A 23993-nucleotide genomic window follows, 5' to 3' on the forward strand; every position below is an offset into this window, starting at 1 on the left:
ATGTGCCAGCAATATATAGATAGTGTAGTAATTAGGAGCTGTTTCCTTTAAGAACCTATCTCCTGGGAAATGTAGGCAGAGATTGCCTTATGGGAAATGTAGTTCCATGACATGTGATCATATCTGATGTGATCATATCTGTGTTTCTGATTGGCCACTGGGGCATTCTGCCTGTGTGCAGAATGAGCCAGTCATTTTAAATGCTATTGTGAAACAGAGAAGCAGCGCATGTACTTCCTCTCAACAGGGGAGCCAATTCATCATCTTTTTACACCACACAATGGGACAAATTTAAGGTGACCAGATTTTCATATTGGTAAAGAGGGACACCTGTTCTGCCCCCCCCCCCCCCCCCTTGCATGGCTCGTTAACAAACGCAGGCAAAACTTAAAAAGAAGGCTTTTCTTTATCAGTTTTGAGTTCAAACTGGCTTCGGGCCCAGAAAATAACATAAACACAACACTCCGATAAGAATTCCAAAACAAAAGCTCTTACAAACTTGGCAGTTCTTTCGCAGTCTTCACAGATCAGATTTACATGAAAACACCAAAGCATTTATCCAAATGTAACAGGCATAATCACGAATAACAAGCAATATTGTACCAGACATGGAACACACAAAGGAATGAAGGAACATATGTTGACTCCAGCAACTGGGGCATGGCAGCCTCTCTCCTTTTATCTCCAAACTTGCTTCTAACCACTCCCAGCTGCCTAATAAATTTTGATCCGAAAGAACTTGCAGCAAAACTGCTGAGTCACAACACTATCCCCCACCGCAGGGCCCTTTCCCCGGGTTCCGATGGTCGGGATGACGTGTCCCCAAGATCCCCGCAGTAAAAACACAACCCCTCCGCACGTCTTCTGTCCATCTCAGTCCGTGACACCCAAGGTCGGACAGCACCCAACTCCATGGGCTCCTCCCAGTCCACTGCAGTCTCTTGCTGAACTGGCATGCTGGTGGTTTCCTGGAATACCTGGCGAGGCCTTCGCCTCTGCAGCTGGGTGTCTATCTGGAGACACAGGTGGACCAACGCGTCCAACGTCGGTGGCCTGCCCATCCTTGCCAGTTCATCCTGCAAGGCCTCAGACAATCCATCCTGGAATGTGTCCATTAAAGCAGGTTCATTCCATGTGGAATTTTGGCTACGTAGCCTGAATTCAGACACAAATTCTTGCAATGACCCAGTACCCTGCTGCAAGGATTTCAAACTTCTAGCAGCTGTTTCCCCTTTGATCGGATCTTAACACTGAATCCGGTGCCGCTTCAGAGAAAGAAGGCATGCGAGAAAGCCCCCCCCCCAATCCCCGCTGCCTGAATGTTTGAATGAAGGAGGCTGCAGGTTCCTTTGTCCTTGGCTATGCAATTTTCTTTCTTTCTCTGCTGCCCGAACAAGTGAATGAGGCAGAGGGAGAATGAAAGGAGATTGTGTCCCTTCTGTCTCCCCGTTGCTCAGAAAAACAACTCTGGGAAGGTCCTTTGGTGGTGGCAGGGGTCCTAGAACCTGCCTGCTAGCAAAGGATCTTCCCAGAGTTGCTTTTCTGAGCAACAAGGAGACAGAAGGGACAAAATACCGGCCGGCTGGGACGGGTATACAGAGCTGGGGGCGGGGCAGGCTTACTTCCGGGTCCGGTCACAAAAATCGGGACTTTTTAAGAACACCCTGGGACACGGGACAAATTGTGTGAAAGGGTGACTGCCCCGTGAAAATCGGGATGTCTGGTCACCTTAGACAAATTATGGAAAGTCAGAAGTATCTTAACACTGAACACTGAATAACAAAGTTTTGTTATTAAGTGCACAATTCCTCACAGGACCTGACTTCACCAACAGTCTGCTCAGCACGCTCATCTGCTTCAGAAAGGAAGCCATAACCATCATGGGCATCATCCAGCAATGTTCTACTCATTCGTTGTCAAGGAAGATCATTGCAACTACCTACGCTTCTTGTGGTTCAGCAATGAACAACACAACCAACAGATAACGGAATACAGAATGCAAGTGCATGTCTTTGGAAACGGCTCTTTCCCATCCATTGGCAACTATGGCCTGCAACACACTGCTCATGTGGGCGAAGCAAAATACAGTGCAGATGCCAAACAATTTGTAAAATGGGACTTCTATGTTGACGATGGCATAAAATCCATGCCCACCCCAGCAGTAGTCCACAGACCTATTAAAAAGGACATGCCAGATGCTAGGGACAGCCAAACATAAGATGCATAAAATCACATCTAACAGTGAGGAAATGCAAGCAACGGTCAATCCTGAAGACCACGCTAAGGAATTACAGGAACTGTAATTCGCCACTTTCCTACTAGCTCCCGCGGCCTCAAAAGCACGGCAGAGGAGGAAGGGGGAGGGATAACGCGGGAGCCAGCTCAGGTGCTCCGCGTGGAGGGAGAGACGCCAAAGCCATGGGCCGGGAAGCCAGCGGGAGCTTTGCTGGTGAAGGAGAAGAAGCAAGAGGACTGGCGGCTTTGAAATGCAACCCCTGCCTTGGTCCCGCCGGCCGCGGATTTGATTCGGCGTAAGTGGGGGCCGAACACATGCTGAGCCGACTTTGCGCAGTGAGGCGGAGTAATTCAACCCCCCCCCCAAAGAACGTGTGTGTGTGTGTGTGTGTGAGAGAGAGAGAGAGAGAGAATTGGATCAAAATTGGTGGCCAAAGGAGTGGAGGGAGGGAGGGAAGGAAGGAAGGAAGCCCTCCCCCTGTGAAAAAAACTGAAGATGGAGCAGTGAATGAATAAACCATAAAAGCAACAAACAGTTAATGCGTAAGTAAGCTGAGGAGGAAGTTCTCAACTAAGGAAGAAATATTAGAAAGAAATATAAAAAGCTCAATATGCCAAAACACTTATTTTAGTCTTCATTTAATTACTTGTATTGTAGTCTGATGTAACATCTTTTTAAAGTTAACGTTAGAAAAGATAGGGTACAAAAATAAATGCAATACTTGATTAATTTCATATCTTTATTTAAAATAGTTTTGGCATGGCATATGATTTTATTGACTCAGTTGGAAATGATGTGGATGTTGTATCTGACTCTGAGGTATATATATTCTTAAGTAACATAACATATAGCATATTGTCCAAACTTGCTAGACTATTTAATTGATCTTACTACTTTAAAGGGGGAGAGTTTCATGATAAATTATTTTATTACATTTATGTTGCATTTATATATTACATTTATTACATTTATATTTCACATTATATATTTGTATTGTTATTTTAGTGTTTATTGTCAATTTTGATAGATATTATATTGATATATCAATACTGATTTTACTCATACTAAATAACAATTACTGCTATTATTTAACAGCATCAAATATTTACAGTTTTTAATATTGAGTTAGTCGTATTTTAGAATAATAGGATTATCTTTTAATAGGATAATTGGCAAAATCTAATTCACATGTGATGGGTTGCATTCCAAAGAATGTGAGAGGACAGGTTGCCTGCAAAATGCCAGGACCCAGGACCCTGTTGGTGCCATGTCTCTCTCTAGCCAGTCTAACAATGTAAAAGCTGAGCAGAGAGCCTTTTTTTTTTCAGGGTGAGCGGAAAAGTATAGTGTTTGAGTGGCACTTTTCATGTCTGGCATTCATCAGGCTGAAACCTCGCTCGCAATTGGCGCTTGACGCTTGGAATGTTGTGCAAATGTCCAGCAGACGTGACAGCAGTTCAAACTGTGGCTCTCTTAGGTGCTCAGGCATGAAACTGTGCCGCTCACACACTGTACTTTTCCGCTCACACTGAAAAAAAATTAGAGGGAACATTGCCTGCAGGGGAGGCTCATTCTGCACATCTCTCCGAAACACAAAAGTTTGGGACAAGCTGCTTCCGCCAGAGCAGAAACAAGAATGGGAGACATGGCGAGCCTCCCTGAGTCATCTCCAAAGTGTTCATGTGCAGCACATGTACATTCCCATCTCACCCACCGACGCACTGAAGAAAGAACTGCATGACTTCTCAGATGCGTCAACAAAGGCAATAGCAGCCATAGGACACATCAGGGTCTACAGTGGGGAGAACGACATTCACGTTGGTTTCATCATGAGAAACACGAAACTAGCACCACAACAAGGTCATACCGTGCCACGTTTGGAACTCTGTGGCTCCATATTGGCCATGGAGCTCGCAGACCTGAAAACAAAGATGATAGACCTTGGGGGTGGGACCAGCTGTCAGACCGAGTGGGTGTGTGAATGGGCAGCTCCGCAGCACACAGCCAATTTCCGGCGGTCTGGTGGGCTTTCGTAGCCGAAAGCAGGTTTTGGAGGGACAACTGAAAAGTGGATGTTCTGCTGATTGTGTACGGACGGCAGAAAGTGGAGACTCGGAGCTTGAAGCAAGAGAAAACTCCTAGAGATCAGTCAGGGAGAAGATGACCAGTAATGACCAACATCAGGGGCTGACAGCTGGACAAAGTAAGTGAGAAATAAGCAGAACAACGGTGGACTGTTTCTGACCTTAATTAGTTCCAATCATTGAAGTTAAAAGAGGTCCTTTGGTGGAGTTTCCCTAATGGAAAAAATAATCATAACTGAGAGGAGGGGTGGAGGCAACTTCACTTGCTCAAGGATAGAATAGGAAGAGATGGTGGTGTAAAGATAAGAGAACAAGGGAGGATAAAATGGATTAGCTTGAACAACAAGAACACTCTGGGGGGATTTCTCTTCTTTTTCTTCTTCATTTTACCAATTTGATTAGGCAAATGGATATTATCTGATTTAATGTAAGATTGGAGAAGAAGATTGGAGCAACACCAACAGGAGAGCTCAACAATGTGAAAGTTTGGTGATTAATGGCTTCTTTCTGAAACTGTGACAGTGCTTCTTTCAGAACAGAAACAGGAAATATATGAAAGGAGAAGATGGAAGAAGGGACTACTTTTGAGTTTTGAAGTACTATTGACTATTAATTGATAAAAAATTGAACATCTAAGCCACGCAGAGAGACTTACTCACCGTAACAGACTTTAGCTGAACCTGTTGGCAATAACATTGTGAGAAATTGGAATGATTACTGAATGATTCTATGTACATAATATGTTTACTAAGTACCAAGTATTAAGTTATAATTATTAATATTAGCAGTAAATATCATCACTATTAAGAATATTAAGATTATCAATGATAATATGGTGGTAGTAATTAGTGAAATAGAAAGAGCATGATTGACACAAGTTTTATGGTTGTTTCCAATATTGACTTAAAATTGTGATACTTAACCCTGATATATCCCAATATACCCACCATAGTCTCATATAAGAGATAATTGTTTATGTTTTATAATTGCCTATATAGGATAACAAAATAGAATATTAAGAGCTTACAATAGCTGGAGAGGTGGAGGTTTATATTGGTGGGAAGAAAAAGTGGGAGAACTTAATAAAAGCTGATTTTGTGACGTTGTTAAAAATGATGAGTGTTACAAATTTAAAGAAGATAGGGAGAGGGAGAAAACAAGGTACTCAACTAAGAGGGGCAGCCCCGAGCCCTTCCAGCCAATGATCTATGGAGGAAATAGTTCAGAGGGAGAGGTCAAATTCATTTAAAGATCTACAGGTCATCTACAGTCGATGAAAAGAAATCATGAGGAACTGCGAAAAGAGATTGGAGAAGTAAGAAATGATACAGGAGAACTAAAGGAGAAAATGTAGACAATGGATGAGACATTTGAATCCTTTCAACAACAAATCATGAAAAATGAGCAAAAATTACAAGAAATGTATGTGAGGATGAAGAAAGAAGAAAAAAGAATAGATGTAATTAGCAAAAAATTAATACCGGTCAACAGGGAGCTCAAAAATACAGTCATTTCTCAGAATTCAAAAAAATTGGTGCATTATCTATGCTTCCAAAATGTAAGAGAGGAAAGAGGAGAAGACCTCATGGTCCTCTCCTGCTCCCTGGCTGCCAAAGTGGGGTTGGAACCAGCAGGCTCTGGGGCTTCAACCTCCCCTCCAGGGGCTGTGCTAGTGCGAATGCGTAGCTACCCCTCCCTCCAGTTAATGCGAGGGTTCCATTTAAGAAGCCAGGGGAGTCCTAAAATAAGGGGCCAGTCCATCCCAGGTGCCACAATAAAAGAGATTAACTCCTGATGGGTTCCCATCTCCATTTCCAATGGTTCAGTAGAAAAATGGGCAGGGCCCCCACTCGCAATGGAACCATCAATTTGGCAAAAAACAATAGGGGTCTTCAAAGTCCTCAACTTCAACCCCAGTTTTTCCACCATCGCTGGACTAATCATACATCGAGAACAGCCGGAGTCCAGCAGAGCTGAAAGCTTTTCAGTCTCGCCAGCAGATGGCACCCTTAATTCAATAGGGATCAACATGGGACCTTTGTTTGAACTCACCCAATGATGCGAGGGGTCGTCATCTGATTCGTCAGACGAGCTGGCAGTAATGTCCTCCTCCTCCTCCTCTGGCTGGAAATGCTGGGGGACATTTTCAGAAGCGCACGCAGCCTCTCTCTTCTTCCCCGGGGCCTTGCCTGCCCTCCCCTCCCTTCTGGGAGGGGGTGGAGCGGTCGGAGCCAGTTTAACACGGCAATTCATGGCACGATGGCCCTCCTTCCCGCAACGGAAGCACGTGAAAGGCTTGGTCTTCCCGGCGGAGCTTCTCTTCCCGTCACTTCTGATGCGAGCCGGGGCTTTTTGGGCTGATGGGGGGGGGCGATCTGTCTGCTTCTCCCTCCTTCCCGCGTTGAAGTCTGGCCAAATCTAACTCAACATCTGCTGCATTTTCATACCAAGCAGCAACTCGGCGGGGCAGGTGTCTGTTAACGCACTGTTGGTAAATATCTTCCTTCAATCCCAAGGCGAACTGATCTAATAAGGCGTCCTCTGACCATCCCTCATATAGGCTGACAGTTGTTGAAAATCCTGAATATATCCAGCCACCGGTCTATTTTCCTGCTTTAGGGCCATAAATTTCACCTTCCCGCGTTTCTCAATCAGTGGGTCATCAAACCTCCTTTTCATTGCAGCCATAAAGTCATTAAAATTCCTCAGGAGAGGGGAATTGCATTGGTGTAAGCTCACCATCCAGTCGGCCGCTTTGTCTTCCAATGAGAGTAAGACCATTCTTACTTTCATCTCATCCGTTTCTAAATCCGGACCATAAATTTCCATATAATTCCAAATCTGTATGACAAACAACCCTAACCTTTTAGGATCACCATTATATTTCACTGTTAAGGGAGGGACTTTTGCCATTCGGCATCGCCTGCCCCCCCCCACTCTTGCAGCAGCCCTGGCTGGGGGCGGGAGGCTGGTTCTGGGTTTCCTTGCTCCCAACCTCCCTCGGCCTCTTCAACCTCCCTTAATCTATGCATGGAGTACCTTTGTTCAAATTCTTCCACTTGCTCTCTTTCCATTACTCTCCCACGAGTCTTGCGCTCAGACATAGCTTGCTCAAGGAGCCGCTTTGCCTGGGACAATTTGTAATCTTCGTCCCCAGCATCACCCCATTCGGCTGATTTCTTTCTCGTGACTCCTGCATCCAACTCCTCAAATTTCTCTTTTTGCCCGACACCCAAAATCCATCGGGGGCGAACAGTAGGCTCTTCCACTCTTAGGCCAGCCAGCCTTTCAGTTAAAGATGGTTCTACTGCTGCTGCCCCTTCAATCTCCTCTTCATCACTCACATGCAAAGACATTCTTTTTCTTCTTGTGAGAACACCCCCCTCGGTAGTTTTTAACTCCTGGTGGGGTGGAGGTTGAGACTTCGCTTAATTGTCAGCACTCCTTCATTCGATAATCAGGAAAGAAGACCACAGGACTCCATTGATAGAAATCAAGTGTACTTTTACTAATTATAAATGAACAGAAGCGAAACAAAGCGAAGTCTGATTATTTAGGCGCGAAAGCGAATAATATATTGTATAATTCATTCCCCTCCCCATGGCATCCCATGCACAGTCCAATCATAATTCTCCCAAGTGTCAGGTGTGAGATAACTTCGAAAGGCATCACCAGGATGGAATGCTGGTGCCGTTGGCCTTGGCGGGAACCCCCATCCTCATGCACAGTAAGGTGGACAGTTCAAACTCCAGAATTTTCCTCCAGCTCAACAGTCAGTCCCCTCCCAAATACCATGCCCCCCTCCCCATTTCAATGGCAGCCGAAGCAGCAGCAAAGCGGAGGCTGACATCTTTAACAAATTAAAGAAGTTAAATTTGGACATAATAGCAATACAAGAAGTCCATATAAAACAAAAACAAAAACAAAAACAACTGTTAGAATATCCCAAACTACGGATTGTATGCACCTCATTAGCACAACAACAAAAAGTGGAGTAGTCCTATATATTAAAGAGGCAATTTCAGTCAAAAACATTTACAAGGATGATGAAGGAAGGAATTTGATGGTTGAGATAGAAATAAAGCAGAAGAAAATGTTATTAGTAGAGATTTATGCTCCGAATGAAGGACAAGAACAATTTTACAGGAAATTACACATTATTTGTGATATATTGCATGATAACATTTGTATCCTGGGAGATTACAATGTAATAATTGATAAAAAGATTATAAAAGCGACAAAAAGAAAAAAGGGAAAAGAAGAACATTACCCAAAACCTTTTTCAAAATGGTGGAGGAATTGAAAATAAAAGATATTTGTAGAGAGAGAAACCAGGCCAATATACACATTACTCAAACAGACATCAATCATGGTCCAGAATCGATATGGTTTGGACTTCAATAGAATTGCAATCAGAGGTGAAGGAAGTTGAAATTGACACGAATCTCTGGTCGGATTACAACCCCATGAAAATAAGTTTCATAGGGAAAAAGAGGATGACAAGATGGACACTGAAAAGATCGATTTTAAAAGACAAGGAATTTAAATTAATAATTGCACATCTTCTTTAAAGAAAACAAAAAAAGATACATCTCTACAAAATTTATGGGATACGGCAAAGGCATACATGAGGGGAGTTGCTATGTCTTATATGGCAAAAGAAAATAAATTAAAAAAAAACAAAAAGAGAACTCTTTGGAAAAAGAATACAAAAGATTGGAAGAGAAACTTCAAGATAAGCCGCAAGAAAGAAATATAAAACAACAAATGGACTTAATTAGACATAAATTGAATATACTTGAAAAGAAGGACCTGGCACAACACATAAAAAAGATTACCCAAAATATTTTTGAGAACACTAACAAGCCAGGGAGATGGCTAGCATACCAATTGAAAAAAGAAACAGAGAAGAGATGGATTAACAAATTACAAGATGAGGAGGGGAATATATGTTACCAAAATAAGGAGAAGAAAAAGATAGCCCAGAGGTTTTATGAGAAACTATATAAAGAAACCGATTGCCAGGTAGAAGGAGAAATAATACAATGTCTTGAAAAAGCGGAATTGCCAAAATTCCCAGAAGAAATCAAGAATATGCTAAATGAATTGGATGGTTTGTCAGTTGAAATCTATAAAACCTTTTTGGAAATCTTAGGACAAGAGTTGATAATAATATTTAATGCTGTCTTGACGGATTCTATCGCACCAAAATCGTGGGCTGAGGCCTATATAACCCTTTTGCCTAAAGCTGGAGCTGATCGTACCCAAATCAAAAACTATAGGCCCATTTCACTTTTGAATGTGGATTACAAAATCTTTGCAGCTATACTGACAGATAGACTTAAATTCTTCCTTAGCAAATTTATACATCCTGATCAGAACGGCTTCCTGCCGTTGAGGCATTTGAAAGAATTATTTTGGATGCCTTAGAATATTATGAAGCCCGGCTGGACAAACAAGTGGCCTTTATGTTTCTCGATGCACAAAAGGCTTTTGATCGGGTAAATTGGAAGTTTATGTTGTCACAATTAGAAAATATGAAGTTTGGAGAAAACTTCTTAAACGCAGTTCGGGCAATTTATATTTATGTATGTATGTATGTATGTATGTATGTATGTATGTATGTATTTATTTATTTATTTATTAGTTTTGTATGCCGCCCAATCTCGGAAGACTCACGGCGGCTTACAATAAAAAGGGAGGGGTGATATAAAAAAGAAATAAAACAACAATTTAAAATTACAGCAACATTCATAACTTAAAGTGGGGCTGGATAATTCAACAGCCCCAGGCCTTCCGGAACAGCCAGGTCTTAGTTGCTTTACGGAAGGCCAGAAGGGTAGTAAGGGTCCGGATCTCAATGGGGAGATCGTTCCAGAGGGCCGGAGCTGCAACAGAGAAGGCCCTCCCCCGGGGAGTCGCCAGCTGACATTGGCCGGCAGATGGAATCCAGAGGAGGCCTAGTCTGTGCGATCTAATAGGTCTTTGGGAGGTAATTGGCAGGACAAACTGCAACATTATTGGTAAATGGAGAAGAGGCGGGTGATATTGAGATTGGTAAAAGCACAAGACAAGGATGCCCGTTATCCCCCCTACTGTTTATCCTTACATTAGAACCCCTTCTTAGAATAGTGAGGAGTGATATACAAATTAAAGGGTTCCGAGCTAAAGCTCAGGAATTTAAGGTCCAGGCTTTTGCCGACGACCTTGTTTTTATTTTGGTGGATCCTATGGCTTCTGGGATACAGCTTTTACGTAAAATAAAGGAGTATGGTATGATAGCGGGGTTACGTATAAATAAAGAGAAGACAAAACTGTTAATTAAGAATATGACTTTGAACCAGAAAAGGGAAGTACAAAGCCTGTTAGGGATTAACATGGCCCAGAAAGTATAATACTTGGGAATTTGGCTTACGGAGAGATGTTCCTCTATCAAGGTAGATAATTATATGAAATTATTACAACAGGTATCTAAGGATGTGACTAACTGGAGTAGTAAAGAACTGTCTTTGATGGACAGGATAGTGACAGTTAAGACACATGTACTACCGAAATTTTTGTTTTTGTTTCAAACAGCACCGACTAAATTGGACAATTTTTTAAAAAATCCTTGGAGACAATAGTGGCTTGATTTATATGGCAAGGCAAGAAAGCACGAATTAAAGCCCAAACGTTGCAAAAACGTAAAGAACTGGGAGGCTTCGGAGTATCCAACTGGGAAGCATATTCTAATGCAGCAATTATGACATGGGTGAAGGATTGGGTGATGTTGAGTAGAAGGCGCCTATTGGCTATAGAGGGACATGACCTCCCTCAGGGATGGCATGCCTCCCTCTGGCAAGAAAGAGTCACCCCCCATAGGTACTTCATGGGACATTATATTCGGAAGATTTTGATGGGGGTCTGGGAAAAGATGAGGAAAAAATACTATCTTCGGGTTCCGTGCTGGTTGGCACCGTTAGAGGCCTTAACGCATCCCAGTGTATTTAATTGGACAAGAAACATAACATATAAAGACATCATGACAGAAGATGGCAACATGAAAACAAAGATGGAATTAGAGCAGCAGGGCAGGAATCTGGAATGGTTATTTACAGGTTAGAAACAGGTTTAAAAGCGATAAGGTACGGTTTGGGATCTACCCAAACCCTCAGGGGCTAGATAAGATTTTGTTTGGCGGAGACAAGAAAATGTTATCGAAGATTTATCAATTTTTGACCTGCCAAGATGCTAATGAAGAGATGGATAAAAGCCTTCTAATAGCATGGGAGAGAAACTTTGGCTATGATATTGAAATGGGCAAATGGTGGGATCTATGGAGTAAGACCATTAAACTTACAATATCTACAGCATTCAAAGAAAACATATACAAGATGGTTTATAGGTGGCACTTCCCCCCAACGAGGTTAGCCAAAATGTTTCCTGGGTTATCTCCATTGTGTTGGAAATGTGGAAGAAAGGATGGCACATTCTACCATATTTGGTGGTCCTGTACTGAGACCACGAAATACTGGAAAAGGATTAAAAAATGGCTAAAAGAGGTTACCGGGGCAAGCATGGAATGGAGACCCGAGAACCTTCTACTAAGCATTAAACCAGAAAACATGAGCAAGTCAACATGGCATTTGAGCCTACATATAATTGTGGCCGCAAGAATAATTTATGCACAATTTTGGAAATCCACTACCATACCATCGGAAGATGCTATAATTAAAAAGATCTATGAATGTGCAGAAATGGACAGAATGACGGGTTGGCTGAGGGACAAAGGAGAAACGGAACATTACCTTAGCTGGAACTTATGGTATATGTGGGCGACAAGGAGAACAGCAGGGACTTAAAACGGGGAAAGTTAAAAGTGAACATGGGTATTGTAATAGATCCCTGAATTTTGTAATGAGAAGATGTGGCTTAGAGACCTAACAATGAGGAAGGAAAGAAAAAAGTTGGGCTGTGAATGACTGTCACCGCGGGGGGGGGGGAGGGGAGGGGGGGTTGTATGTTTAAAATTGCATTTGTATTTGTATGTTTTACTCTTGAAAAAATGTATAACTAATAAAGATTACTTTAAAAAAAACAGACACACGCATACAGAGAAGTTGGATTGGACTATCTCTCCTACGCCCTTCCCTCACTCACTCTCTCTTAAACAAACACAAACACAGAAGTTGGATTGGATGTATTTTCCAATGGCTTGAAAGCAGATCCTCTGCCATACCCCCCCCCCCGGCATTCCCCTGCTGCCTTCCCCAAACACAGAAGAGGCAGAGAAGCCGGAGGGGAGCCGATCCGAGCCTTTGATTGCAAGCGGAGCCACATTGCCTTTTCAAACTTGTAATCAGTGAAGTTGGGCTTATATAGTTTTATCCGTATGTGTGTGTTTGAAAAGGCAACGTGGCTCTGCCGGCAATCAAACTACACTCGGGGAGGTATCTACACTGAGGATGAAGTTTGAATTCCTCCCCCTCCCTCCAATCCACATGTACCTTTTCCAGCTGTTTCAGAGAGGATTTCAACTCTGCTCTTGCCTGTCATCATGAAAAGAAAAAAAAAGTAAAAGGAAAAAGGCAAGAGCCGAGGTCAGGCTGAGCTAGTTGCTGCTAGAGCCACCGTGGATGACTCTGCTTAACTGTTTAAAAAAGCCTATAAAAAGTGCCCTCTACAGGAAGAGGCAGGAGAACGACGTGCCTCACCTACGTCAGGAATTTTTAGGCTTTTAATCCTTGCTTAACTCTGCTCGAATGATCATAAAATGCCTAAAGTCAGACTAGATGAGGCACATCATTATCCTGCCTCCTCCTGTAGAGGGCACTTTTTAGAGGCTTTTTAAAACAGTTAAGCACTAAGCAGAGTCATCCACAGTGACTCTGGCAGCAACTAGCTCAGCCTGACCTCAGCTCTTGCTTTTTTCCTTTTACATCTTTTTTTGTTTTCATGATGACAGTGGTGAGGCTCTGCCTCCCCTGACTGCACGTCCCTGCAGCCTAGAGAGTTGCCCCTGCATGGCCCCATGGGTGTCTGACAACCAATCAGAATACAAGCTCAAGATCAAAGGCCAGAGAGGGCATAAAACCAGGGACTCAGCATCTCAGTCCTTCCTTCTCTTTTCTCCACCAACATTGAAGCATGTGATCACCTTTTCTGTTCAGGACTCAAGCCATGTGCTCCTGTCCACCTATAAACCATCTTTCCAAGCAGCCTCCATGTCTCCAGTGTCTTTTTCCCCACTTGGAGCCGAACCCAGAAGGACATTTCTTTCATCAGTGGTGAACAAATTTTCTTTTTTAAACAATGAATAAAACTACACATCACGGAGAAAACAGTTAGGATATTAAAAGTTGATTATTTAATTGGTTGCTCAACAAATACTGTACTCTGTTACAAAAATGATAAAAGGTTTGTTGCAGTGGGGCCAGATGGCCTTTGGGAACATTTTATTCCACAACTGCTACATCAAAATGAAAAATATTCTTCCCTGTACCACACTCCTCCTCCTCTTCTTCAGTGGAGTAACATAGGATTCTGATCCCAAACTCTTTAGGCCTTTTAAAATAGTTAAAAATACAATGACTTTTTAAATATCTGAGTCACATTCAGAACAAGGTAATGTAAAGTTTGGCGATATGCTTAAGTCAACAATGAGCCAAAAGAAGAACTTAAGCAAAGGCTTGAGAAAGAATCTGTGTTTATTTTGATGACAGCAAAAGGCTGGGTAGACCATTCCATGAACATAGAGAAAAGGTGCATGTAAGGAAGGCCACACCTTGGGCGAGGTATGGCGTCCTTTTATACCTTCAGAGACATTAGCTTAGTACCCAATTCTGCCCCCCGCCCTCGGCCTCCTTGTAGCCCTGCCTTAGCTGTGCAGCAAGGAACAGGGGGGCTGAGTGCAAGAGGGGCTGGGTGCTTAGGAACATAGGTATTTGTCCGATGTAACTCTGCCAAGCTGTGACATACTCTGCTTCTTGTTTCAGATATGTTATCAGGCTCCAAGTTATACAAAAAAACAAGATGGCAGGAGTTAGATCACTGGTAGAAGCAAATGGCAGAGGCAATTCTAATTCTTACAGGAGCAAAGCAATTCTTACAGAGGCGAAATAGCAAGTTATTATTATGTCCCAGTAATTCTACCTATTCTACTATTATTATGTCCCTTCAGTAGCTATCAGGAAAAATCCTATTTCTAGTATTTTGATATGTTCTGGGGGACTGAACTCATACAAGTACTTCTTAGAGTGATACTGCCTAAATAAGATGTTTATTTGTTCACACTCTTCCTTCAAATGGAATAGGACTTTGCTTTCTTCTTGCTGAGGTCTAAAGGGATCACTGTTTGCAAAGAATGGTGGGATTCACTTCACTGGACAGAGATTTTGCACTATGCCAGTTTGGTATATTGAAGGTGCTGGGCTAGAACCCAGAACACTGTGGGTCCTAAGCCTCTCTTGGGCATGAGAAGCACCTGGGTGACTTTGGGTTGGTCACGCTCGTCAGCCCAGCCACCTCACAGAGTTCTTGGGGAAAATAGGTGGCAGGAATATTGTATAGGTAATCCTCTATTTATGACCATAATTGAACCCATAACTTCAGTTGTAAGGTTTGGCTGAATCCAATTTTATGATCTTTTTTGAGGCAGCCATTAAGTTAATGTGGGAGTCGTTAAGCAAATCCATTGTTCACTATACATGTTTTATTTGGAAACTTGATGTAATGCAGCCTTGTGGGGAAAACATCATAAATTGCAGTCATGCACCCATGGAAAGCTGTCTCCTTCCCTTGTTTCCCACCCCCTTTTATGCTCTTCTGTTTTTTTAGGTTGCAAACCAACGAGGTAGATATAAAAATCTTCAAACAAAAGAACAGAACTGAAGAAGCTTCTTGGATGAGAGAGAGAGACAAAGGGTCTTCAAGGAAAAATAAAGTCCAGTTGCCTTTTGAAAAAGCACCTTTGGGACAACCATGACCTGGATGACTGAGAATCTCCACAGACATTCAAATGAAAGAATTCTCTCTCAAAGTGGTGAACAAATCTTTTTTTTAAAATATACAGTGAATAAAGCTACATATCACAGAGAAAGCAGGATATTAAAAGTTGATTATTTAATTGGTTGCTCAACAAATACTGTACTCTGTTACAAAATGATAAAAGGTTTGTTGCAGTGGGGCCAGATGGCCTTTGGGAACATTTTATTCCACAACTGCTACATCAAGATGAAAAATATTCTTCCCTGTACTCCCTCCCCTCCTCCTCCTCCTCCTCTTCATTTGAGTAACTGAAATTCCCAAATTCTTTAGGCCTTTTAAAATAGTTAAAAATACAATGACTTTTCAAATATTTGAGTCAAATTCAGAACATGGTAGCTATCAGGAAAAATTCTATTTGTAGTATTTTGGTTTGTTCTTTTGTGGCTGAACTCATGCAAGTACTTCTTAAAGAGACTGATACTTCCTAAATATTTATTCATTCACATTCTTCCCTCAAATAGAATAGGAATTGCTGAGGTCTAAAGGGATCACTGTTCGCAAAGAATTGTGGGATTCACTTCACCAGGCAGAGATTTTGCACTCTGCCAGTTTGGTGTAGGTAGTGTTGAAGGTGCTGGACTAGAAACCAGGAGACTGTGGGTCCTAAGCCTCTCTTGGGCATGAAAAGCATCTGGGTGAGTTTGGGTTGGTCACACTCGTCAGCCCAAGCCACCTCGCAGAAAATAGGTGGCAGGAATGGGTAGTCCTCCATTTATCACCATAATTGAACCCACAACTTCAGTTGTAAGGTTTGGCTGCACCCAATTTTATGATCTTTTTTGTGGCAGCCATTAAGCGAATGTGGCAGTTGTTAAGCAAACCCATTGTTCACTATACATGTTTTGTTTGGAAACTTGATGTAATGCAGCCTTGTGGGGAAAACATCATAAATTGCAGTCATGTAACCATGGAAAGCTGCCAATAGTTGTAAATACAGGGCAGCTGCCAAATGCCCAAAATATGCTCATGGGACTGCAGGGGGCATGTCAGAATTTCAAAACCTGGTCCTGTTTTTAGGGTCTCTTGTAAGTTTGAATGGTCACTAATCTAAGGCCATAAGTTAAGGAGCACCCGTATTATCTACATTTGCCACATTGAGTTATATATAAAAAGGCAGAAAAAAGATCTAGTGATAATAATATTAGTAATAATTCTGCAAAATGCATGAAGCCATTTAAAGATAGTCTTGCTGGTTGCCAAGACTGAGATGGGAAACATTTTTTAACCTTACATTGATTTAAATTCTATTAAAAAAATTAGGCAATCTGCAAATTGCTGGAAAAGACTACAGGAGATGGGTACAACTGAGCACAGGAGACGGCAGGAGTCATGCTGTAACAGAATAACAATTCACGAATATCACAAATACTGTCACACGTTATCAAATAGTGTATCACAAATACTGAGCATGCCAAATGCTCACAACCTCCTTGCCATGGATTAATTGAGATATCTCCTTTTAAAACTGGTATTCGATTACAAGCACAAAAATAGGCATTAAGTAAATAACTCATATATATATATATATATATATATATATATATATATATAGATAGATAGATAGATAGATAGATAGATATAGATATAGATATAGATATAGATATAGATATAGATATAGATATAGATATAGATATAGATATAGATATAGATATAGATAGATATAGATGATATATATATATATATATATATATATATATATATATATATATATATATATATATATATATATATATATATATATATATATATATATATATATATATATATATATATATATATATATATATATATATATATATATATATATATATATATATATATATATATATATGAAACTGATCCGTTTTCTTTCCTTCACCTTCAAGGACCAGCAGCAACTTAAAGAGTTGATAACGACTGGGTTGTTAGTACTTTGGATCCATCACTTTTAAAGTACAAGACAACCTCTGATCCCACTGGGGGACATCCTTTTAGAGATATTTTCATTGCAAATTCATTGCATCTTCAACAATGACAAAGCTTCTAATATTCTGTCTTCCCTGGAAAGGTTGGGATACTTTCAGAGATGTATCTGCCTTTGGAATAGTCCACGTTGAACTCTATAGTATGGTCAAACCGCAGCACAGGAGATGTTTAATGACATGTTGCATTACAGGTAGTCCTTGAAATACGTCCACAATTGAGCCTAAAATTTATGTTGCTAAGCGAGACAGTTGAGCTTTGCTCCATTTTACAATCTTTCCAGCCTCAGTTGTTAAATGAACCACTGCTGTTGTTAAGTTAGCAATACACTTGTAAAGTAAATCTGGCTTCCCCATTGGCTTTACTTGTCAGAAAGTCGCAAAAAGTAATCACATGACCCAGGACACTGCAATTGTCATAAATATGAGTCAATTGCCAAGCATCCAAATTTTGATTATGTGGCCATGGGAATGCTGCAACAGTTCTAATTGTGAAAATTGTTTTTTTTTAATTTATTTTTTATTTTTTTATTAACAAACATGTAAAATACACACACACAAAACTTAGACGTACACCATATTTATACAATACGAACAGGAGCTTCCTGTTCTTTCTAATAGCAATCATCAATTGATACCGCTCATCTTATATTATTTCCCCTTCTATTGTATTTCATTTGGATTTCACCATTTTTAACCCTCTTATTTTACTCATAACTATTATTTTTTGAGTTTTGTTATATTCCTTCATTGATTCTTGTTTCTTTCCTCCATCCACTTATACCATTTATCCCATATCTGATAGAATGCTGATTCTTCTTTTCCCTGGATTTCTTTAGTTAGTTTATCCATTTCAGCATAATCCATAACCTTTCTTATTATTTCATCATCGCTTGGAATTAATTTGTTTTTCCATTTCTGGGAAAAGGCAATCCTTGCCACCGTAATTATATGTAGTATTAAATACTGGATTTCTTTTTTGTCATTTTTAAGTTTGTTCCCCCAAAATGTTCCCATTTGTGAAAATGGTTATAAGCCATTTTTTCAGCAATATTGTAATTTTGAACCGTCACTAAATGATTGTAAGTAAAGGACTACCTATATCAGTGATGGTGAACCTATGGCACGTGTGCCACAAGTGGTACGCGGAACCATTAGTCAGGGCATGCCTGCGCGTGCTGGCCAGCTGAGTTCACCCTTTTTTAAACCCATTTTTCACCCTCCCCAGGCTCCAGAGGCTTTATAGGAGCCTGGGGAGGGCAAAAACAGCCTCCATCTCCCCCCCCGGAGGCCCTCCGGAGACTTCAGGAGCTTCCCTGAAGCCTCCGAAGCGCAAAAAAACCGGTCCTACGGACAAACTGGAAATTCAGGAACTGACTTCCGGTTTGCTCAGAGAGTCGTTTTGACTGCTCAGGAGGCTTCAGGGAAGCCTCCTTAAGGTCCCTGAAGCCTCCGGAGGGCTTCCGGCGGGGCAGGGGGCAGGCTGTTTTCGCCCTTCCCAGGCTCCCCTAAAGCCTCTGGAGCCTAGGGAGGGCAAAAAAAGCATGCAAAATGGGGGGGGGAGTGCCTGTAGTGCGCGCATGCGCACTGGGGGATCACACATTGCATTATGGGTGCGGCACGCCTGCACACAACCCCCCCGCGCTCCCCCCACTTATGGCACGTAAGTCAAAAAAGGTTTGCCATTGCTGACCTATATAATTTTAATCATAATTTGTTTTATAAAATTTACCATGTTTCAATTCCATGGGAGTCATAGATTTTGCATTAAGTCTGCAAGTTAGCCCCATTTGGGTTTCTTGGTTCAAAAACAGCTGCTCATTTTTTACTATGTAAATTGTCGAAGGAAGCATTGTGTCCTGGATTATAGGTCTGGTGTTATCAAGAATTATAGATTGGGGGCTGGCTGAACAATTAAGAAACACTGGAGGTGAAATCTATTTCTCATCTCAACAATGAATTGTCAACATGATGCTTACCAATATTTTTTTTTGTAAGGTTATTAAATAAATAAACATATATACATACATAGACCAGAGTTCCCTGTTAACCACAAGTAAATTATCTTATTTATCATATGCTATCTAGTTGAATAAATGGGTAAGATTCCGAGTGTCTGAATATCTATCTGCTCATTGAGGTCAGAAGTGGGAAACCGGAGAGCATATTCCATTAGGGCTACGTTCTTGGAGTTTGCATTGAATGACAGGCAGAACTGGAGCAAACGTTCTGGTTGAGCCGGAGATGAAAGTGAATAAGACTCCTCAGTTTTGCTTTCTGACGCTCCTTTTTTCTAACATCTCTCTTCTCTCTCATTCTCTAACTCCCACTTCTAACTCTTCCAAGCAGCAGATCACCAGGGAAGGGACTGACAATTTGACCAAAACTCTGAATGGATCACTTGCATGGAGCTTTGGAAATCAGTCCATGAGCCACATAACAACACTAAGTCCAACGAGAAAACTTCCAACCTTGATAGGATAGTTTGTGTGGATCTGTTCAGAAATCCTAGAGTGGATGGAGTTCAATGAAGTCACAAATGGCAGTGATGAATTCTTGGGGTTGATCTGCATGAACCCAGTGCCCTGCATCAGGAATATGTTGGACTTCAGCATCAGGAAACAGCCGTTTGATCTCAGGGTAATTATTGGAACTGCAGAAAAGGGAAGGGAATAGGAAAAATTGCAGTAAGAACTTTATGGAGTATATAAATTATGTCAATCAATATAATATAATAATAAAATGACTTGTTTGTACTATATAAAATAAAGGTAACTAGTTGTTTATGAAGGAGAGAAACTAAAAAGCAGTAAAAAAAAAAACCTCAGTGAAAAAGTTTTAGTTTAGTTTAGTTTTAGTTTTATTGGTTTTGTATGCCGCCCACTCCCGAAGGACTCCAGGCGGCTTACAATAAAACAGGGAGAGGGGATAAATAAGACAGTACAAGACAATACAACAATTTAAAAATACAGCAACATTCACAATTGAAGTGGGGCCGGATACTTCAACAGCCCCCAGCCTGCCGGAACAGCCAGGACTTAGTAGCTTTATGGAAGGCCGGGAGGGTAGTAAGGGTCCGGATCTCCACGGGGAGCTCGTTCCAGAGGGCTGGAGCAGCAACAGAGAAGGCCCTCTCCCAGGGGGTCGTCAGCCGACATTGGCTGGCAGATGGAATCTGGAGAAGGCCAAGCCTGTGCGATCGAATCGGTCTTTGTACCCAGATCCGATGCCATGCAGGGCTTTATAAGTAACGACTAGCACCTTGAAGCATGTCCGGAGACCAATGGGCAGCCGGTGCAGCTCACAGAGGATAGGTGTAACATGGGTGTACCTAGGTGCACCCACAATCGCTCGCGTGGCTGCATTCTGGACTAGCTGAAGTCTTTGAACACTCTTCAAGGGCAGCCCCATGTAGAGTGCATTACAATAATCCAGACTTGAGGTGACGAGGGCGCGAGTGACTATCTGAAGTGCCTCCCGGTCCAGGTAGGGTCGCAACTGGTGCACCAGGCGAACCTGGGCAAAGACCCCCCTGGTCACAGCTGACAAATGATGTTCTAGCGTCAGCTGTGGAGCCAGGAGGACTCCCAAATTGCGGGCCCTCTCTGAGGGGCGTATAATTTCACCCCCCAGCCTGAGAGATGGAATAGTTAGCCAATCTTTGGGAGGGAGCATCAATAGCCACTCAGTCTTGTCGGGATTGAGCGCAAGCTTGTTCGTTCCCATCCAGACCCTGACAGCCTCCAGGCACTGGCACATCACTTCTACTGCTTCACTGAGTTGGCACAGGGCGGACAGATACAATTGTGTATCGTCCGCATATTGATGGTATTTAATCCCGTGCTGGTGTATGATCTCACCCAGCGGCTTCATGTAGATGTTAAATAGGAGGGGGTGCAGGACCGAGCCCTGCGGCACCCCATAATTGAGGGGCCTAGGGGTCGACCTCTGCCCTCCAACCAACACCAACTGCGACCTGTCCGAGAGGTAGGAGGAGAACCACTGAAGGATTTCAGTTAGCCCTAAAAAGCAAGGAGAAATGGTAGACCATTCTGAAAGCCAAAGCTAAATAGCAAGACTACGGTAGAAACATCTACCAGATCTAAACTTCCAAATATATTTGGTCTAGCTGTACAAAATACAATTCAGAATAAATCATGCCTATGGTCAAAAGCATCCTCTGCAGACACTCACCAAGACAAATTTACCATTTGGGAGATGTAGATTATAGTCTACTGTTTACTGGAAATTGTTTGATATGCAATATAAAAAGACTTCAGGCTGCCACTCTGCAGATATTATTTTTAAATGATGCTCCAAGTCTCTTACCTAATATAGCCAGATTTGGAACCCCCAAGAAAGAGAGCAGGCCCTAGATAAGATGTCTGGGAGTCAGGAAAACTCATGAGGTCATTCAGATGCTGTGAAATGGCCTCCAGATTCACACGCCATACAAATTGGTCCTCAGCATTCACTAGGTTGGTAAGTAGAAAATAGAGGATGGTTGGCTCCTGCGCAGAAAAAAAAATAAAGTAAAAGTACTGGGATGATGGCTTAAATGTGAAAAATAATCTTTGGGCATGTAATTTTGTGTGAGCACATCCACATAAAGCTGAATTTGGTAAACCAATTTACGTTTTGTCCCTTTAGTATGATCAGACTGCAATACATGTCCAGCTCTGAAGAATGATATATTCTATTTTTTTTAAAAAATACCACACTGTTTCTTGTCCCCACTTTTGTACGCCTCACTTAGAGAGTTGAAGTAGTTTGGATCTGAAATACGTAACTTGTGCTCTTTGACAGAAACGCTATACCTGAATAGTCGGGCGCAGTTGTTCTTCGGCCATACGGCGTGCAGTGGAACGGGGAATACCTTTAGGGATATCCACTGCTTTCATAGCAGCGATGAAATTCTGAAAGCCACTGATATCTTTTGTTTGGCTAGGACTGATGTCAACACACACTAAGCGCTCCACCAGTTCTGGCTGCAAAGGAACAGATTGGGGATGGGGTGGGTGGGAAGAAAGTCACAGGAATCATTGGCTGAAAGAGCTGTCACACTAATCCTTAGCCTAGACTCTAATAAGGATTCTAAGCCAGGGACAGATTCAGTGCTTCAGACAAGAATTGTTATTCTCTTTCAGTTTCCATCACGGACATTGTAAGAAGACGACAATTGTGTTTCCGGGGGAAAAAAAGAGATTTAAAACATTATCTGTGACTACAATTTATGTCCTCTATCCCCTCTTCCAGAGGAGAATGGGTCCTATTTTGTATCGTGCTCTTCAAACTAAGTGTAGGGACTAAAAAAGTAAATGTGAAAAACTACTTAAAAATTGTAAAATTGGCTACAAGTCTGTTATGAGTTCACAGTTGTTTCAAATTTTATAATACTGTTCCCTTCACCATCCCAGAAAATTAGATGTTGGCTGTCCTTGTTAATTTGAAATACAGTATGTACATTTTGAGGTACTTCAGTTCTTGTCTGTTTGTGTGGCCTGAACTTGTACAACTGTTTAAGCCTGGGATTTTGTAGCTAATTAAAAAAAAAAAAGAATAGAGGAAATGTTTTTTAAAGCTCCTTTTGTGTGCTGTGTCTTGAGACAAAATAGACAGAGAGAGAGAACTGTAAAACCGTAAATTATGCAAAATGAGATAATATATTGTTTGTCTCCAAACTGGCCCTTCAGGTTTTCCAATGGTTTCCAATGTCATCATCTTCCCTTTCTTCTCACCTTTCTCAGTATTATAGACTTGTCTAGAGCGCTAGTTCTTCATAGTGTTGGGAATATGATAATTTGAATCTGCAGATTTGTGTTTTAAGTGGCAACTCCAAATCAATTTGTTCTATCAATTTGTTTTTATATTAGCTAGCCATAGAAATTATAAACTGTTCTATTTCTGTTCACAATATTGTATGACAGGATTCCCTAAAGCGCCATCCATCCATCCATCCATCCATCCACCCACCACTCCTCCATCTATCATCTATCAGTGTTATTGTCAGCCTCTGCTTTGCTGCTTGCTTTCGGCTGCCATTGAAACAGAGAGGGGAGGGCATGGTATTTGGGTGGGGAAGTATTCAGTGTAGGAGTGACTGTTAAAAGGGAGTTGTTCTCACCATCTATTGCACATGCTGCAGATAGAGGATTTGCCGCCAAGGCCAACTGTCCGGCATACCAGCCTGATGATGCTTTTTGAAGATGTCTCCCACATGACACCTGTGGGATGTGCGGATTGGACTATGGGATGGGGTTACCAGGGGGAGGGGGTTGGGTCACATATTGATATCTATGATTAGGCGCGCTTTTGCCTTAGATCTTGCTTTGCCTAGCTGCTATCTACTCATGACCAGTAAAAGTACTCCTAATTCTGCAAAATGGAGTTGAGTGGTTTCTTTCTTGGTTACTGAGGGAGGCCGCCTTGACAGTTATCTATTATGTACAAATCTTTTAATTGCAATGGATGCAAACTTTATGTTCCCCCTTCATTCCCATACACAAATTTCTATTAATAAAGTATTTCTACATCCTAAGCATCTACTTTTCCTGCTCTCTCAATAATCAACTCTCCTTTTGTCTAAAAGGCTATAGAACTCCAATATCAGCAGTAAAATACCAGAAGAAGAAACTAGTCAGAGGTGCTCACCCATTGTAGTGCGAATACCATAGCTGTCTTGCCGCC

At 41.7% G+C, this 23993-nt stretch overlaps 1 protein-coding gene across 2 annotated transcripts in view; it reads right to left on the bottom strand.

The window, feature by feature from the left end:
• Positions 1-19275: 19275 nt before the first annotated feature.
• ABHD11 (abhydrolase domain containing 11) overlaps positions 19276-23993 on the bottom strand; it is a 10519-nt gene continuing 5801 nt past the window's right edge. For both annotated transcript variants that reach the window (XM_087717324.1, XM_087717325.1), the window contains exons 3-6: positions 23958-23993; positions 22124-22294; positions 21636-21817; positions 19276-19959 (exon numbers count right to left, since the gene is read on the bottom strand). The exon at positions 23958-23993 is cut by the window's right edge and continues 138 nt beyond it. In XM_087717324.1, the coding sequence (XP_087573450.1) occupies positions 19815-19959; positions 21636-21817; positions 22124-22294; positions 23958-23993 (534 nt within the window). In that variant the 3' untranslated portion in view covers positions 19276-19814. The remainder of the gene's footprint in view (positions 19960-21635; positions 21818-22123; positions 22295-23957) is intronic.

Source organism: Thamnophis sirtalis, unplaced genomic scaffold (genome assembly GCF_051295495.1).
Source record: "Thamnophis sirtalis isolate CommonGarterSnake01/CBP01778 unplaced genomic scaffold, rThaSir2_p1.2 scaffold_6, whole genome shotgun sequence".
Classification (NCBI taxonomy): Eukaryota; Metazoa; Chordata; class Lepidosauria; order Squamata; family Natricidae; genus Thamnophis; species Thamnophis sirtalis.